General features: G+C 44.0%; 1 protein-coding gene across 2 annotated transcripts in view; it reads right to left on the reverse strand.

Annotated features, from left to right (window-relative positions):
• The window catches only part of LOC109643409 (voltage-dependent T-type calcium channel subunit alpha-1I-like), a 146,245-nt gene that overhangs the window by 11,298 nt on the left and 116,742 nt on the right, over window positions 1–18,205 (reverse strand). For both annotated transcript variants that reach the window (XM_069530618.1, XM_069530617.1), the window contains 12 exons: window positions 17,935–18,113; window positions 17,661–17,787; window positions 16,225–16,350; window positions 15,557–15,646; window positions 13,545–13,737; window positions 12,378–12,529; window positions 11,619–11,728; window positions 8,980–9,113; window positions 7,336–7,406; window positions 5,127–5,205; window positions 4,384–4,505; window positions 2,846–3,304 (listed from right to left, as the gene is read on the reverse strand). In XM_069530618.1, the coding sequence (XP_069386719.1) occupies window positions 2,846–3,304; window positions 4,384–4,505; window positions 5,127–5,205; window positions 7,336–7,406; window positions 8,980–9,113; window positions 11,619–11,728; window positions 12,378–12,529; window positions 13,545–13,737; window positions 15,557–15,646; window positions 16,225–16,350; window positions 17,661–17,787; window positions 17,935–18,113 (1,842 nt within the window). The remainder of the gene's footprint in view (window positions 1–2,845; window positions 3,305–4,383; window positions 4,506–5,126; window positions 5,206–7,335; window positions 7,407–8,979; window positions 9,114–11,618; window positions 11,729–12,377; window positions 12,530–13,544; window positions 13,738–15,556; window positions 15,647–16,224; window positions 16,351–17,660; window positions 17,788–17,934; window positions 18,114–18,205) is intronic.

Genomic DNA, 18,205 nt, shown 5'->3' on the forward strand with positions numbered 1-18,205 from the left:
ACAGTGAGGGGTAAGGCAGCCTGATTGATTGGCTGAGCTCGGGGGCCGTGGTTGTGGTAAATGATGCCCATGACCCTGTTTGATTCACTGCACTGGCTTCTCTCATCCGGCAAAGCTTTCATCTACTCTGAACCTGACACAGCTGATATTGTGCACTGACACCGAACAACTCTTCTTTTCCTTCAAATCCATCATGTGATGATTGAAAAAGAGTGTATTCGTAGATAATGATTAAAAAACTAGTCAGTCTGTGAAGATTCAATAAAAAATGTGAAATGATTGTTTAAGATAATGGACAAACGTGCACAAACCCACACACACACACGAATATAAACCCTCTATATAGATGATACACACTAGTCCAGTATATTCAATCAAGCTGCACAGAATTTCACACACTTCTGTAAATGTGCCTGATGTTTATCATCATCATGATCCGTGAATTATTCCCTGTTCAGTTATACTTTGTGAAAACCTCCTTGGCCGAGCGAATAAACTGGAGGAAATGCTCACTTTGACACTGCCTATATATAATTAAATATATATATATATATATATATATATATATATGATCTTATACAAACTGTGTACTTCCTCATGTTATCTGTACATTCATTAAAATAAATACATCCCAACTTCTCTCCACAGGGAGTCTGAGTGATCTCTGGAGCTCTAATGAGTTTTCTGCAGAGGATTCTCTGACTGAACAGTAATAAGACTGAAATAAGTTGTTTTAATGAGCATTGTGCTTCTCTTCGCTTGTTTGCTCTCACTGTTCTTCACGAGCTCATACGAGGGAACACACGAGTCTGTTCTCTGCTGATTTGTTCTCTTAGACAGTCGATTCTTGATGCTCTTCACTTGACTGACACTATTTTTTAAAAGCACATTCTCATTTTGTTCATCCATCTTCTTGTTTTGCGTAATCCGAGTCTGTTTCCACACATCGAGTCCGACTGCGGATGCAAATCCTGACGGACAAAGTCTTCGCTGGCTAATCGGAGTAGAGATTTTAAGAATAGAGCATATAGAGAGAAACATGATCTGTGGTTTACTGGTGGTTAAAAATATCTGAGAGACAATAAGCTCTGAGGACAATGAGACTGTGACAGACTCTTCCACCCACTCACAATCTCACTGTGCTCTCCAGCCCGTCCCTCTGTTCTCTCCTCCCTCTTCTCTCACCCATCGATTCAGTGTCATTCTCTGATGGATGACAAAGTTAATTTCCTCTGGTATGAATGAAAGTACAAAAGATTACTCGGGTTCATTAGCTTGGCACAGTTTCAAATAAACTGGGTTCGGCTTCTGAAAGGATCACCGACGTCAAACGCGGCTCGGGATTCTTGGGTTGACTTTATTTAAAATTTGCAGGTAACGAATGATCGGAAAGTTGGACTGAAACTTTTTTAAAGTAATTTTTAAGTAAAATCTGGTTTTATTGCAAAACCTCGAACAACTTATAGCTTAAAGCTGCTTTAATCAATATTTTTATATCGACGGTCGACAAAGTGAACAAGAGTTTAACTTATCGTTACAAACCAAATTGTTCTCTAGATTCTCTCAGCTCCAGGAAGCGTCTTTAGGAAAATAATGGTTCTTTATTGTTTTGATTCGCTTTCACGGCTTCTGATCAACAGCAACAGAAAAGGTTCTGATAAATATACCGTGAACGTTAATTGAAGGTTTAGCACAGGACCATACATACATGGCCTTACAGAACGTTTTACCCAGACTCCATTGCACGATCCTGTAATTTCTCAATTTGTCAAAAACTGCACATTAGTGAAATAATGATAATATCTTTAAGACAATTCCCCAATTTTTGAACAACGGATGGACGTGGAGACCATTCGTCTCTTTTTAGATCCTGTTGTTTTGATTTCAAACTCAGTGAATAAACAATCTGAAGAAATCCATCGGAGCCGCAGTCCTGACAGTTTCTTTGTTGTTTCAGCTTTAAAGCACAGCTGCCACTCAGACGCCAAATTTCATCTGCCTCGGCGTCTGTTCATCAGTGTTTGTGTTTGCTGGGTCCCTTCTAATGAGCCTCACTGCAGGTCACATGACTCCGCTGCCACTCGCCAAAACAAACTGACGTGACACAGCAAACACTCCACCGTACACCCGCTGCGGTGCAAACACACCTCCAGATCATTCTGTCAGAGGCAACTCAATCAAAAAGTCAAACACAGTTAGTCGCTCAATTATTCAGCCTCTTGTTCTTTCTCCTGCCGCAGCCGTCACTTAGTCACATGCTCCGTTTCCACGCCGACACCTTACTTTCTCTCTCGTCTTCACGTTGCTCTCAGTTTCCATTTCCTGTTTTCTCTGTGGCTCTCACCAGAGAGTCGGCTGTTCGATCCCAGTCTTTTCAAAGAGCACGGCGAAGTGTCCCTGGGCAAGATACTGAACCCAAAATTGCCCCTAGATGCAGTGAAAAGAAATAACTCGCTCTGTAAAGCACTCTGAGTGGTCATCAAGACTAATAAAGCTCGAGATAAATACAGAGCATCTATCACCTCTCCTCCGTTTCCATCTTTGTTTATTTACCTGTTTTCATTTTCTTTCTGCCACAGCAAGCGCCCGTCTAAAAATACCTGTTTTCATCTGCAGGTACTATAATTTGCTGTGAGTGTGATCACAGATGTGGCTGCACTGACTCTCTGCGTGAGACACGGCAATCAGGGAGCGAAAGAACGAGAGCCAACACTCATGGCAGCGTTTCCCACTGAACTACATCCCCTCTGTGGCGCTCTGGAAGGTGAGGGGGGTTGATTAGTGAGCCGAGTCCACAGAAACTTGAAAAGAAAAAAGAAATGATACTCTTGAAAACGCCTCTTACCTGAGCCGGAGAGTAGAGCCGACAGCGATGGTGTGCGTGTCCCTCATGAGCTGCACAGCCTCCTCCTCCATCTCGCAGCGGTGCCATCACTACGCCGCTCGGTCCTGCAACCGTCCCCGCCGTGATTGCACCAGACACTCCTCCGCCCACGCTGGCCCCACCGGCCCCACTGGCGGGGCCGCCCGTGGCCCCAGCGATGGCTCCGATGCCTCCCATCATGCAGCACAGGCCTCCCTGAGCCAGCTCCAGCTCGATCTCGGCGTCCATCTCGGCGTCCTCCTGCGCCTCCTTGTTGGAATCGTCCAGATGCTTCATGAGCACGGCCACCACCACGTTTATCAGGACGAACTGAGCCGTGAGCACGAAGGACACAAAATACATGGGAGAGATGAACTGCAGTCCGGCGTGGCAGCCGTAGTCGCCGCCCGGGCGGCCTGGAGGGCACTCCCTGAGCGTGTCCTGGAGGGTGGAGGAGTGTTGGGGAGAGATCAGGGGTTACAGGGGAGAGGAAGGAAGACAGGGTGAGACAAGGATTGGGACAAAAGCAGAGGAGGAGCGGGTGGACAACATAGAAGAACAGTGAGCATTTGGGGAGATGGAGGGACAGAGGAAATAGAAGGGAGAGGTGGAAGAGAGGACAAAACAGAGAGGTTGCATAAAAAGATAGAAGATCATAATACAATCATACTTAGGTTGATACCGAGCACGAAAAGGTCTCGCTTAAATGTCTTTGTGTTGTTTGAGCAAAGACATTCAGACACTGAATCCAGCGTATTACTCTTGAATAAATGTTAAATTCTAGTTCTTGTAATGATGAAAGATAATTAATTAAAACAAAATGATTTGGTTCAACTTTCTTCCAAACTTCTGAAACTGAATTGGCTAAAAAATAAAACAAATTAGATGTAAATTGGAAATGTTTAGTTTTCCTAACCCTTTCACTTCTGTAATATCTCGGGAGCTTGTTGAAATCTCCGCTCGTCCCGAGAGTCGCAGCGTGTTGTTCTCTTCATCCCCGGACTCTGACTCTCACACGTCAGATACGAGAAGTTTAACAGCTCAGTTTCTCGGGCGTGACCGCAGAGTCGATTGAGGTGATGGACGAGAGCGAAGATGAGGATAAAATACAAACATATTTTGGGAAAGTAAATTTAATCTTTCACCCTTGAAAGGTTTCTGTTGAGTATGTTTTGGACGCCCTCCCTCGCTGAAGGACACGCAGCTCGCTCTCGTTCCCCTCGTCTAAACACCGTCTGCTCCCGGGATGTGAACCGAGGACCTACAATTATAATCACGTCCCAGCGTCTGTCCGTCGGGGGATCGGTGTAAAATATAATTGGGAGGTGATTGTAAATATCGCTGCAGCTGCTTTAGTCTGGTCCGCTCCGGTTGACCCCTCGTGTAAGACAATTTGTGCCGGAGAGATGAGGCGGCAGAGAGGGATGTAACAACCAATCAGCTCAGCCGATTACACGGCCCAGTCCGGATGACGAATGTGAAAATGTCAGGAGGGTCGTGTGAACACATAAAACCGGTACCTTCATGATGCCGTTCCAGTTGTCCCCGGTGGAAACTTGGAAGAGAGTGAGGAAGGCCATGCCGAAGTTTTCAAAGGTGGCGTGGCGGCTCATTCCCTCGCAGGGGTAGTCGGCGTTACACACTGAGGGGCGATAAGGATCCGGGAGAGAAAACAGGTTTAGAGAGAGAAAAGTTCTGTGTAGATCACAGGTAACAGTTGCGACCCTGTGGTTGAATGCCTTTAACAACCAGTGCAGGTTTCTCCTGATAATAATAATAATAATACTAATAAAAATAATCAACTAAGTGCATATTGACATCTATTAGATAATGGACAGGAGTTGGAAAAGTGTCCAAGTGACAAAAAGCGTCACCGCAGTTCTCCAGCTTTCATTAAAGTTAGAAATGTTGGTGCTGCAGAGGAATAAAAAACAAACTTCAATTAAGTTCCTGTAACCTTGAATGAGAATAATGGACTTTCATTACACACTGATTCTATGGTTGACTGATTATAATTTCACGTCACCTGAGTTCGACCTCCCCCCCCCCCCCAATAGAAATGGATTAGTCTATTTTTAAACTATTTACCTGAGAGCAGCTCCGCTCAGAGAGAGAAGGATTAACTCATTGTGATTAACATTTCATTCTGTCTAAAATATAATGACAAAAAAATAAAAATAAAGACAGCGAACTGCAGTGAACTTGATTTAAAGTCATTCAGAGGTTGTTTTTCTCTTCTGACTAAGAGGACGGTAGATCTCACCCAGTTCTCCAAACAGCTCCACTCCCAGAGCAGCATAGATGAAGAACAGCAGCATGAAGAGCAGACCCAGGTTCCCCACCTGTCACACACAAAGAGATCCACTTTAGTTATATAGTTGTTTTTACTGCAAAATAACTCCTCGTCCAAACCATCCAGACAAACAGTGAACAGATTTTCAAATTATCCAACAAGTAAAAGAAAAGAGGAATCTTTATGTCCAACGTCTGACAAATAACTTGATTTAAATGACTCCACTTCCTCCTGTTGTGCAAAATCTAAGCTAAAATATCCGCTGGAGGTTAAAACAGCTCCCAACAAAAACCCTCTCCGCCTCAAATCAAGGATAATCACTCTATTACACGGTTCGGGGGCAAAATTTCACTTGCTGACTCTGACATCATCCATCCGTGCAGCGGCTCGCAGCGTTCGCAGATAGCGATACGCAATGCAAATGGGTAGGAGGACCCCCTGGGGTGCGATAGCAGGCGCTGAGCTGAACACCATCAGCTCAGTCACCTCACAGGGAAGGCGATGGGCTGCTTTGGAATACGAGACTGTAAAATTCCATTGGACAGGCAAATAAACAGAGAGGGAGTGGATTAGGAAGGACTGAGATGTAAAGTTTTTATTGGAGGAGAGGGTGAAATAGGGGGGAGAAAGGGAGATTCTGAGAGGTTGAGACGAAGCCAGAGGACAGCTCGCCTTCCCTGGCTCTCCAGTCGAGCACGTTGATGTTTCCTGGTGGATATAACAATCAGCGACTTGCCCTGAAGCAGGTTGCAGGATGTAACATGAGCCCAGCCGACGGTTTTTTTTCGATTCCCTGCGAGCGGAGAGTGAAAGAGAGCCGTGGTGCGGGAACAGATTGCTGGAGCTTGTGGCTTGTAAGGAATATATTGATATTTACAACTTTGGTTTCCAGAGCGAAAACCCCGACCGGCAAACGTACGAGGGTCACAGAACGTGTTATTTCCCGTTTTTTATATCTACATTCATATTTCAAAAGCTGTTCTCTCCTGGAGCAGTGAGCCTCTTCACAGACACTCAAAGGATTCGTATCTTAAAGTTTTACTTTAAGAAGATTTGGTCTGTATCTGTCCCCATTTTTTTTATTGTGTTCTACTTTTACCTCAAAAATCAAACCCAACAAAATTGAAATTTGTCCTAAGCAGAAAGCAGGGACAGCAGGGACAAGTTAAAGTGGACAAGGAAAGGCGTCTCTTGATTGAAGTGGGGGAGCCTGTGTTTATTTCTTTTATCAGGGTGACACAAAAATCTTCTCAGAGAACCACAGAAGTCACATCTTCAGTAAAAAAAAACAAAAAACCTGCTGCTCCCAGAATCCCTCCATTACAAATGTCTTCAATAAAGAGCTGTTTGAATAGAGAGCTCATCCATTAGTGCATTTTTCTCTGGTTTGCTCACAGAAAAACACAGAAAAAAAGCTTTAGAGGTTCATTATGTTAAAAAAAAAAAAAGAGGCAGAACTTCAGCTAATTCTTTATCTGCAGCAGAAGAAACGTTAAACCTGGAGAAGATGAATAAAGACATTTTTATCTCGCTCCTCTGAGAGGAAGGAAAGTCGCTCTTAGAACATCTTATTTTGAATTCATTTTAAAATTGTGAAATACTTCCTCTCCGCAGGTTACTTTTTTAAACTCCTCCCCTCTGCTCACAGTACGAAAAGATACGAGAGCTTCAGTGGAACTGATTTTCCTCAGCGGAGATTTAAAGGAGATATATGATGTTTGTTCACTGTGTTTGTGTCCACACCAGTAACATTCGTGTGTTTTCCCACTGAAAACTTTATTTCTAAGTTCCTCTGATATCTACTGAGTCCACGAAAGTTATTACACGTTCTCACATTCCCTGTCTGTAACACACATATTAAAAAATATATGAAGCAGATTAAAGGTTAAAGAATTTCTTTCCGAACCAAGGGAGCAGCTCCTCTTGTCTCATTAACAGCAGCGGGAATAAAAATGTTGAATCCGTGTGAGGAGACGCAGAGAGTCGGAACAACGAGGGCCGACTTCCTGAATGTCACAATTCTCAGGGAGCTTCTATCCACTCTGGTCCTTTATCATTGTACAAATGTTAATTAACTCCTGTGTGTGCTTGTGATAAGCACAGGGAGGATACCCTGTCTGTGTGTGTGTGTGTGTGTCTGTGTGTGTGTGTGTTTATGTGTGTATGTGTGTGCACATACCTGAGGAAGAGCCTGGACCACTGTGTCAAGCAGAGCTCTCATCCCTGTGGCCATTTTCAACAACTTCAACACTAGAAAGAGAAGAGATCATAGTCACAGCTGAAATATCCACACACACACACACACACACACTGACACACACACACACACACACAGTGCGTTTCTGTGTGATACTCTGCACGCGTGTGCTGATGTGATGAATAGAAGAAAAACACCTAGAGAGGAGAAAGAGGAGAAAGAGGAGGAGAGAGATAAGAAATGGACGGTAGATGAAATAGGTTTCCTCGACTCTCCATTAGAGCCCCCCCGCAATTCCCACCGGTGCAATTTCTCTACGAGCGAGGCTGACGATGGGGCCTGAAGCAGAGAGGGGGAGGGGGGGGGGGGGGGGGGGGGGGGGGACCAAGGCTGTAGTCGGGTGGCGAAGGAAAACGGCCGTTCACGTAATAAAACCTCCTGGGAGGTGGACTCCTCTCAGGAGGAGAGTGTGGATGTGGGGGAGCCTGGTTAGAGCATCTCTATACATCATTATCCAGCTCTGTGCAGCTGCTGTGAGAAGCTTGTCTCCAAACTCGCTTCAGACCTGGGATTAACTCCCGTCCTGAGAGAGCCAATCAAAAGTGGACATTCATAAATTCGTCAGTTCACACCTGGGATTCAAAAGCGTCTCCTGTGACCAATCAGGAGGAGCTGAGAGAAACTGTAGCGTGGAATAAGATTTTACCTATTTTGGTAAAATAAAATGATCATATGGTCACTTTCTTTGGATTTAACACAGTTTAACACAGTTTTAGTTTTTTATTTTACATTCAAAATAGTTTGTGAAATATAAATAAACCATGAAGTTATTATCTTGAAACTGCTCAACCAGTGTGGCTGGAACTCTTTTATTCAGAGTGGTTTTAAAATTCATCCAAAGGAAGAAGTGGATGATTTAAAAATATTCTTAGTGTTAATATTCTTCCCCACACTCACACAAGTTACTTAACATTCAGAGAGAGTGGTCAGAATGTTATGAAAGGAGGAAAGAAAAGAGTAAAAGTCACAACCACTCAATTAATATTTACCAGCTGCTGCTGGTTAATTAGGCATTTTACCCAAAGGTCCACTCAGCGGTCCCTGGGCAGTATCGCAGAGGGCAGAGGTCGAGGGAAGGAGGGCGAGGACTAAATAAGGTTGATGTAATTAGTCTTAATCCTCCTCGGTGTGAAGTTGAGAGGAGCTGGTCAGGAACAGATAGTTTTATAATTTCCTCTTAATAATAAGAGGTGCTGAATAAGAGTGAAATTAAAAAGGTGAGTGAAAGATAGAAGTGGAATCAGATTGACTTTACTTTAGGCTGAATTAAACAACTATAGGATTTTCTGAGAAGGGTCTGAAAACGCAAGTCATCACAAAATCCACCGTCCATCTTCCTCCAAACCACAATATTCACCTACAAACGCATTTTACAACATTCAATCATTTCCACAACTAAGAAAAACCATAAACGTCTTCTTTGATCGGATAAAGGGTCAAACTCAGGCAACTACTGAGCAACTTCAACTGTTCACGTCCATGTTTCTAATCCAGTCCTGAATAAATCTGTGGTTGAGTTTACAGCTGTGTGTGTGTGTGTGTGTGTGTGTGTGTGTGTCTGCGTACCTCGTGCTATCCTGAGCACCCTCATGATCCTGATGATGGTGGGGTTGATTGGGAGGGAGGCATTGATCTCAATCTCCTCCAGGGTGATGCCCATCACCGAGAGCAGCACAATGGCCAGGTCCAACTGGTTCCATCTACACTCACACACACACACACACACACATGCACACACACACACACACACAGTTTAATCAACTATAATCTATAGAATCTGGTGAAACCATCAAACAGCAGAATGAATTGGAGTTGGAAGTCTTTGCTCGCTCGGTGTGTGTGTCTCTGGACGTCATGACCACTTCAGGGTCTGTGTTATGTTAATTCTCAAATTAATATTAATGACCTACATCCACTTTATGCACAATCTGCATGACTGTCCCACAACTGACTTGGCAGAAGGAAACACGTCCAACGTTACCTGAAGGCCCGTCAAGAATACTTATGCTAATACAATTAGAACATTTTCAATATTATGCAAATGTCGGCTTCTTGTTTGTTCACTCGTCTGTTGCCATTTTTATTTTAAACTGGCAGCTGCACGTGCGTAACATGACAAATTAAGTCATGCGATCCACAATGCATCTGTGAATACAAAACACGGTTGAGTTTCATCATCACAAATATCTGCCATTTAAAAAGTACAGAGCGCTGCTGTCAGACAAGTCCCGTCACATCTACGTGATTATATTTCCAATAACATGATGGAAAACAAACGAATGATTCGAGACCAAATGTAATGATACAAAACCAACGATGTTCTCGTGACTGAAACAGACACATTTCTTTTGCCTCCTTGTTACTGAAGAAAAGTTTTCTTTGTTTTGTTTTTGGTTTATTTAAGTTCTTAGTGCGTCTCTGTGTTGTTTTTCTACGCGATGAGACAGTTGGAGTTATAACTGCATCCCATGTTTCTTTGTAAAGCTGAATTCACGAGAGCAAACACATACTTGGTGTTTGTATAGACGGTAAACGAAGACGAGAGCTTTCTGAAAGTGAAGCCAAATCATCTCTGTCGCCCCCTAATGGCTGGCTGCGGTATATGTTAAAACCATGCCTCCTCCATGTTAGCACATGAGGCAAGGACCAAACTAAAAAGTCAAAGTACACGTGAAATAGATTTTTCTCAATGATAGTTTATGTCGCACTAATGTTTGTTAAAGTTTGGGTTCTACTATTTCAGGCAATGAAAACAACGTGAAACATCAGTTGACAGCTGAGACTGACGAGCACAAGGAATTCTTGAAAACCTTCGTGTTGTCCTTCAGGAGCAGTTTCCAAATAAAACATTTTGCATAACTCTGATTTCACACAGCTGCAACTATGAGAAGAAAATAAAGTCCCACTGTGAAAACAACCTTTATTCAAACATAACAAAGTGTGATGGGACGTCTTCAGAGGCACCGTAGCTTCACAAACTTTTTAAAAACTTATTCCCCCCGAATCTTTTCAATCTAGAGAAGTTCCTTTCATTTTTAACTCTGTAAAATTGCAGCCTGGGGTATATGTTCCTCCACAGCTAATGTATCTCGTCCCAGAAAATATCTCAGATCCCGTGCAGCAGATTTGGCGCAGATCAGGTCGACCAGGGTGAGCGAACACACACACATGCACACACAACACGAGGTTGCCATACAAAGCCGAGGGTTTTCCGAAAACATACAAGGGCAGGAAGGCTGGAAAAGACAAAGCGATGGAGAGATAAAGACATGAATTAAAATGAGGGTCGGAAGCTATAATATGGCCATTAACTATTCTGTTTATATGAAGACAATAGGAGGAGGAGACAGAAACAGCGAGGAAGGGAGAGATCGTTGAAATAGCATCGGGAGGGGGGAAAAAATAACCAACAGCAATTTCCTCCGGCAGAGCCACAATTCTTTAAAAATAGATCGCAGGCTGCAATAATAAAATCTACATAGTAAGGAATGTCAACGCCGTCACAGCTGCTCCCCGGCCTGAGCACACGGCTGGAAAAGAGAACATCTCCTGGATTGTTAGGTGAAGATATTAAAATCCACCTGCTCAGCCTCAGATGTGAGTCTTCTATTTATCTAACGCACAGGAAAGCTGGTTAACTTTACAACCAGTGAACAGCAGACAGAAGCAAACTGTGGCTGCTTATTTTTAGATGATGTGAAAATGTTCACCGGCTAAATGATTTCACGTGTTCTTCAGTCGATGTTCAGAACGAGCAAGCTTTGTGGTCAGAATAATCTTTCAATATAACGTCAACATCGACGCAAAAGGCAAAAAAACGAAACGAGAGTCCGACCCAGGGACATGTGCGCTGTGCAGGATTTGTGGGCATTGACGTTTAAAGCCAGACGTCAATATTATCTGGAGCTTCCACTCTGAAGTCGCTCATGAAGAGTTGAAGCAGCTTTTTGACATTTTTGCGAGTGTGAATGTGGAGAATGTTTCCTCTTTCATTCCCTGAACGTCGGTGAGTGGGCACGATCTCCTGTGAGAGGTGTGGAACTGAAGATTAAAAACCAGAGTTTTATCTCCAACATTCAGCAGGAAACTTTTAAAACATGAAGAATTCCAAACAGAGTTTGGTGGAAATCGTTGCAGCAGCGAGTTTCACGTCAGCAGCTTCTTTGTTATAACGTCTCGTCACAGCTCAGGGCGTCTCCTCGTACCTGTCCTTGAAGAAGCGTCGAAAGCCGAAGGCCACCAGCTTCAGAGTGGCCTCGATCACAAAGGTGGAGGTGAAGAAGTAGTTGCAGTACTTCAGTGCCGTCTCCAGAGACTGAGAGAGGAACGAGGGTCAAAGGGGGACAGAGGTTAGAAAAAAGAGAAGCAGAGACAGCAGCTGTGACACTTAGATAACAGACAGTTCATTTCCTCCGTCTCTATCTCCAATCTTACCTGGAGGAAACTAATGAATTATACTTTGTTCTGAGCAGAAACACTTCTTTGTCTAAAGATTTGTATAACTTTTATACACACACACACACACACATATATATATATATATATATACAGTATATATATTGAGAGAGAGAGAGGAAGAGATCCGAGTCAGGATGCACTGAATGAATGAGGACCGTCAAAACTTTTTTCCGTTACTATGAGAAGTGTGAAAAGAACCCGAGATCACACGAGAGTTAACATTTCACTCTGAACTGATTCTATCTCTGCCTCTGAGAAACATTTTACATAACCAACACCCTGATCCGCCGGCGTGTTCGTCTTCCAGCGTGTGGATGGCTGTTTTGCTCGTTGGCTCTTTTTGCCGCTGATTCAGAACAGCAGGTTGGCAGCCTGCCTCTGGGAGTGCCCACTTTAAAAAATCCAGATGGTGCATCACCACCCACTCAGAAGCCCTTGAACAAGTCTGCCGTGTCTCACTCCGACACCCACGCCGCGGCGATCCCTCCAACAAGGGGTGCGCTCACCTGCGGCTGGCTGTAGTGCTCCAGGGACATGGTGATGACATTGATGCAGATGATGAAGGTGATGACCAAGTCCAGATAGTGGCTGGTGCACAGAGTGTGGATCGCCAGGCGGGTGCGGCCGTAAGAGGCGTAGTATGGCAGCTTCTGGGCCTCTGCGGAAAGTCAAGGAGGAGGGCGATGGAGGAAGAAGAGAATAAGGTTAAGTGGGGATTTGGATCAATGAGAAGGATGGAAGTATTGATGGAGGAGGAAGCAAGAGGAGATGAACGAGTGAACGGAATCACAGAGGGAATAATGTAGAAAAACGAAGGCGTCAGGGACGAAGGACAAGAGGCGAGAGAGCGTGAACGAAATCCATGTGAGGTGCAAATATAAAGATGTATTCAAACAAACAAGGAAGAGGGAGTCAAAGATGTGTCACGTAAATATTAAATAATAAGTGCGTCATTTGGATTCTACCCTGGAGGAAGTACTGCACATATCATTATTTTACTATCTAACCTGCTGAGTTTCTCTACGACGTTTGAATTCTGCAGCAGAATTCACATGTTTTTGTTCACAGCTCAGCGAAATCAGCCTCTGACTTTATCGCCATGAGCTTTTGAATGTCGTCTTTCCATCTTCATCTGCGTCCTCTACGTGTACGGCTTCTCCTCCTCCTCTTCATCCTGAGATATTTGGATCCTCACGTCATCAACAACAACCCTTGCTTGGAATTTTCTGGACATTTTACGGTGACCCAGATATTTGCCTTCCTACGGATTCATCCCGAAGCAACTTGAGAGGTTTTGTTAGATACGAGTCTCTCATCCTGAATTTATTAATATTATTTCTATACGGTACACTTTGTTTCCTACTTGATTCATTCCTTCCCTCTGGTCCTCCACTGTTTTCCAGAAGGACTCCTATCCTTCATCATCTAGTCCCACGAGGTTCAGGTGTCCCATCTGTCCTCCTCTGTTCCATCTATCCTCACGTCCCTGGACTCTCTCCATCTATCTTCTTTTTCACGTTTAGCTCCTATCTTTTCATTTCCTCGTTCCTCACACCTCGAATTTTCTTCCTAATCCTACTTTTTTGTTTGTATTTCATCAGCTTCAAAGCATCTACCTTTTTTTCCCCCCACTCAGTTCTCCCCCACTCCCCCTTTTCCTCCTCCCCTCTTACTTCTCCTCTTTTTCTCCATGCGCCGCTGGCGTTTCTCCTCGCGGCGCTTGGCCTCCTCCACCTCCTGGTGCTGCCGACACTTGTGGAAGTTCTCCACCACCACGCCCACAAACATGTTGAGGACAAAGAAGCTGACGATCAGGAGGAAGGAGATGAAGTAGAGCAGCATCCAGGGATTGTTGTTGGTCAGCGGCTGGAAGTCAGAAGAAGAGGGTGGGAGGAAGATAGAAAACAAGCAGAAAGGAAAACAGAGGATTTATAGCAATACAGTTAAAGTATAAAATGAAAAAGATCTAGTTTAATGTATCGGGATAACCTGAAAGACGCTCAGTTTCTGGATTGCGTCAGCAGCGAATTTAAAGTGAAGGCTACTCATCTACATGTGAAATGTACACATCCACCTCTAATGAAGTCCAAATGTCCCAGGGTGACAGGGAAACAGAGGAACAGGAAGGACAGCGAGACAATGCGATGAAAAGACGGGGATGACTGGGTGAGTGGGTAGATATTGGAGGGAGTCATTACCAGACAAAAAAAAAATCAAGCTCAGATGCAATAAAACCGGAGATGAGAGTGAGATTTTCAATTTGGAAGCGTGTGGAGCGTTGAAAGCTCAGCGTTGGATTAGTCATTCAGAGCCATGTTGGACTGCAGCGAGGCTTCTCCCCGAGGAGGGGAAACTGAATCATCCCGAATAATGCCCTCTCCCTAATAGATTCTTTAATAGATTTTCTAATAAAACCGATCCTAAAGGGAATCTGTTCACTCAGTGCACTCATTTGCATCGTGCCATTGGACCGTGACGTCACGCGTGTGCATGTTTTTGCGAGGGAGAGTTTACTGGAGTTCTCAACTTCTCTGAACCACTGTATTACACAGTACACCGAGTACCAGTACTGCAGTGCTACTATCGGGAATGCAATTTATTTTACGATGTAGGAAATCAAGTATCTACTTAAAATCACATTTATAGAAATAATTTACATTAAAATAAGGACGTGAGCTGCTGGCTTCACTTATTGGAAGCTGTCAAAGTACACGATAATAAAAGGATGGTTTCTGGCATTGTAGGTATTTCTAGTGTTTTTAATGAGTTCTGTGATGATATAGAAACATCTTGATTCCACATCACATCATCCAAATGACGTCTGAAGCACAAGATGGTGGCACCTGTATCCTGGAAGGTTTAGCTTCATTTATACGCAACGTGAGGAAGTGGAGAAGCGTCGTCCGTTTTTATAATCAGTCTGTGAGGAGCTCACAGAGAGGCAGGTGGGACTGAGCTCGGCCGAGACGCACGGTTCAAAGTCTGGTCAAGTTCTGCACTCAAGCATTCAAGGTGCAGTGTTTCTGTTCGGAGCAGAGTGGCTCTGTCCTGCTTGAACCTGGAGAACTTCTCTCCTCGTTCTGTGTGAGTTTTGACGGACTGGTGATGGGACATTATATTTTCACACTTGCAGTATCTGCAATGGGGTCCAGGAAGAAGAGATGAAATACGAAAGCAGCAGTTTCCACATGTTTGAGTTGAGCAGAATACTGAAAGCCTGAAAGAGAAAAACTCTAAATTTTAGATTCACGATCGAAACTTCAGCTACAATCAGAACTTTAAGCAGCCTACTACACTGGAAGATCTCATGAATTAACTTCAGAACAATCCTGCATCCCTTCTCTGTTCGGCTTTAAGGATAAAGAGAGATATTGGAGGGGTTCTGATGCTCCTCTAGTTCTGTTGGAGGCAGCTGAGCTTTTATCAGGAAGCCTCCAGGATGAACTCATCCAACTGGGAGGACGTCACGGGGGCCGAGCAGATCCAGGGATTTCATATCCCATCTGGCCTGAGACTGCGTGGGATTCCCCAGAAGCAGCTGGACAGTTGGAGAAACAGGCCTGTGGGCGACTCCGCGCCGGGTGAGTGGCAGAAAAAAACCCAGAAAGATTTCCAGACGGCTGCACTTTCTATGTGTCAGCACGGGGCTGTGATGTGTGCAACCACAGGGTGAGTCTGTCATCACCTGCTGGTCGATTCCCACCGCGTCCAGGCCGTGGTACATGATGTTAACCCACCCGTCTTTGGAGGCCAGCACAAAGAGGGACATCAGAGCCTGGAGAGGAAACACACGCACACAACTTTATTTCCGTCCAAGGTGGATGAATTTACTGATTATTGGTTAATAACTGCAGAACTGATTTCCACAAGACTTGGTGGAAGGACGGGACAACGGCCCGGGGAGAGCTCATCAAATGTTGGTGCAGATCATCACAGATTTTATCAATATCGCACATTAAGATGTTATTTTGACATTTTCATCAATTTCCCAGGAAATTAATTCACGGATCTTGATGAAAAACACAGTTTGTGTTTCAGGGACTGAAATCTTCGTCTTTTATATCAGTCAATCACTTTTTTGTGTTTGTTAATAAATTGGAAAATGCAGTTTTGTTCTTTGTCTAATTGTTCCAAACAAACCACTTAACTAAAACTAAGTTTACTTAACTATCTGCTGCACATCAACTTAGTTATCACCTCCACCGCGAAGGTTATGTTGTCACCTCTGTCAGGTGAATCTGATGTCTTTGAGTGCGTGAAGTTTATGAGCACGGTTGTTTGTGCGTACATCCAGAATAAGCACGTTCCAAACAATCTAAAAGTGTCAGTGCTGTCTCCTTCTCTTTCTTGTACCTGTCCGAGGTTGTCAAAGTTGTATTTGTGGTGGATCCATCGATAGTTGGAAGCCAGACAGTCGGATTTGTTAGTGATGTTCTTCACGTCGAAACCCACGCAGTAGTAGAACTTCCCTTTGAAGAGCTTGGAAGTAAAACACACAGCGAGAGGAAAATGAGAGGCAGGAGCACACAAAGACACAGTTTGATGAGGCTGTGACAACACTCGTGCGCGGCCACTTCTCACGGCGTTTTGAAGTAATTGCATAATTAGCGTCAGTAACCAGTGTGTGAAGCCTGAGTGAAAACTCCAGAAAAAAGCTCTTGATATCAACAGTTTGAATTCCCTCATGAGAAAAATGTGTTTTTAATTTTAAAGCACATCAAAGACAGGAGTGAGTAAACGAATGCATGACAGCGCACGCAGGCAGAATAATAACGTGAGGGGATGTGAGGGAGAAGAGGGAGGGATCCACAACCAGACGCTAAAGAATATGTGCTGCCGCGCTAATTAAATACAAGAGTTAAAAAACCAAGTGAGCTCTATGAGAACAGGCAATAGAATGACAAATATAAAATAGTGGATATATCTGTGGTTCAATGAGGCTCGTGAGGAGAGATTTAAATTCTTATTTTAATTTGTTCAAATACAATAATAGTACGAATTGACCGACTATAGACGTTGATGTTACCTTTGTTTGCAGGATTAAGCAAAAACTTCAGAACCTTTTTAATGGAAGGAAAGTTTTTTTGTTTTGTCTGCAGATTGGATTTAAGGAGCAGATCCAGGACTTTAAACCATAATGTTCTAATCCTCTGGCTTCTTCCTTTGAACTGAATATTTACAGCTGGTGTTTAATGGATGCATATGATCTCAATACATGTAAAAACAATATATTCATAAAGGAGGTTTTCTCAGGTCGACCTCCATCTGAGACCCGTAAGTGAAAACATGAGCACAACACATTTGTCTGTAAAGGATTGAAGAGGTTTGTTTTGGTAGAAAAATGCCGACACCTGTTACGTCTCGGCTTGTTTTTCCTTTGCGCCTCTTCCTGTTGGATCCTGCTCTAATTACCCTCCTCGTCCTCGCTGTGACAGTGTGAGTTTGTCCTGGGTTCAACCAGGGCCACGCAGCCTCACTTCATGTTCACTGTTACAGATTAATCACGTCTAATCTTCCTTTTTGTGTTTTTACCTTCTGCTTTAAACTGAATATTTTGACCCACTTCGATTCTCAAGTCGAGGAAAACGTAACAGGGCCGTGGTGAGCATGGGGGTCACTGTGTTAGGTCACGTTACGTCTGAGACAGTTTGACCGTCGCAGGCCCAATTAAAGTTGCTGCAGCGAGAGGTCATAAATTGTTCAAGGCTTTGTGAGATTCTACGATTAATAAGAAAGAGAAAGTTAAAAAAAAAAAAACAGCACACAAATCCATATTTGATGATGTTTACCTGAACGCCGAGGATGCCGAAGATGATGAAGAAGGCGCAGCAGATGAGGACGATGTTGCCGATGGGTTTGAGGGACGTGATGAGGGTCTCAACGACCAGCTTCAGGCCTGGGGCCCGGCTGATCACCCTGAAGGACGGAGGGAGACACAAACATTAAGATTTTAAAATCGAAATATTAGAAATTCAACCTCTGTCGACACATTTAAAAAAAAAGAACTATTATTTTAGGGATCATTATTCTATGACTAAGGCGGGAGGGGTTTGTCCTGCCCACCTGAGGGGACGCAGTGTCCTGAGCAGCCTGAGGACGCGCAGCACGCCGAGAATCTTGGCGCCACCCGCCATGGACACCACGATGTCAATCAAAGAGACGAAGACCAGGAAACCGTCAAGAATGTTCCAGCTGCTCCTGAGATAGGCCGACTCCCCCAGGTACAGACCCATGGACACCACCTGGAAAGATGAAGGGAGAAAGGGAGAAAGAGAGAGAGAGAGAGAGAGAGAGAGAGACGCTGGTGATGCAACAGATGCACATGAACGCACAG

Source organism: Paralichthys olivaceus, chromosome 8 (assembly GCF_024713975.1).
Source record: "Paralichthys olivaceus isolate ysfri-2021 chromosome 8, ASM2471397v2, whole genome shotgun sequence".
NCBI classification, from domain to species: domain Eukaryota; kingdom Metazoa; phylum Chordata; class Actinopteri; order Pleuronectiformes; family Paralichthyidae; genus Paralichthys; species Paralichthys olivaceus.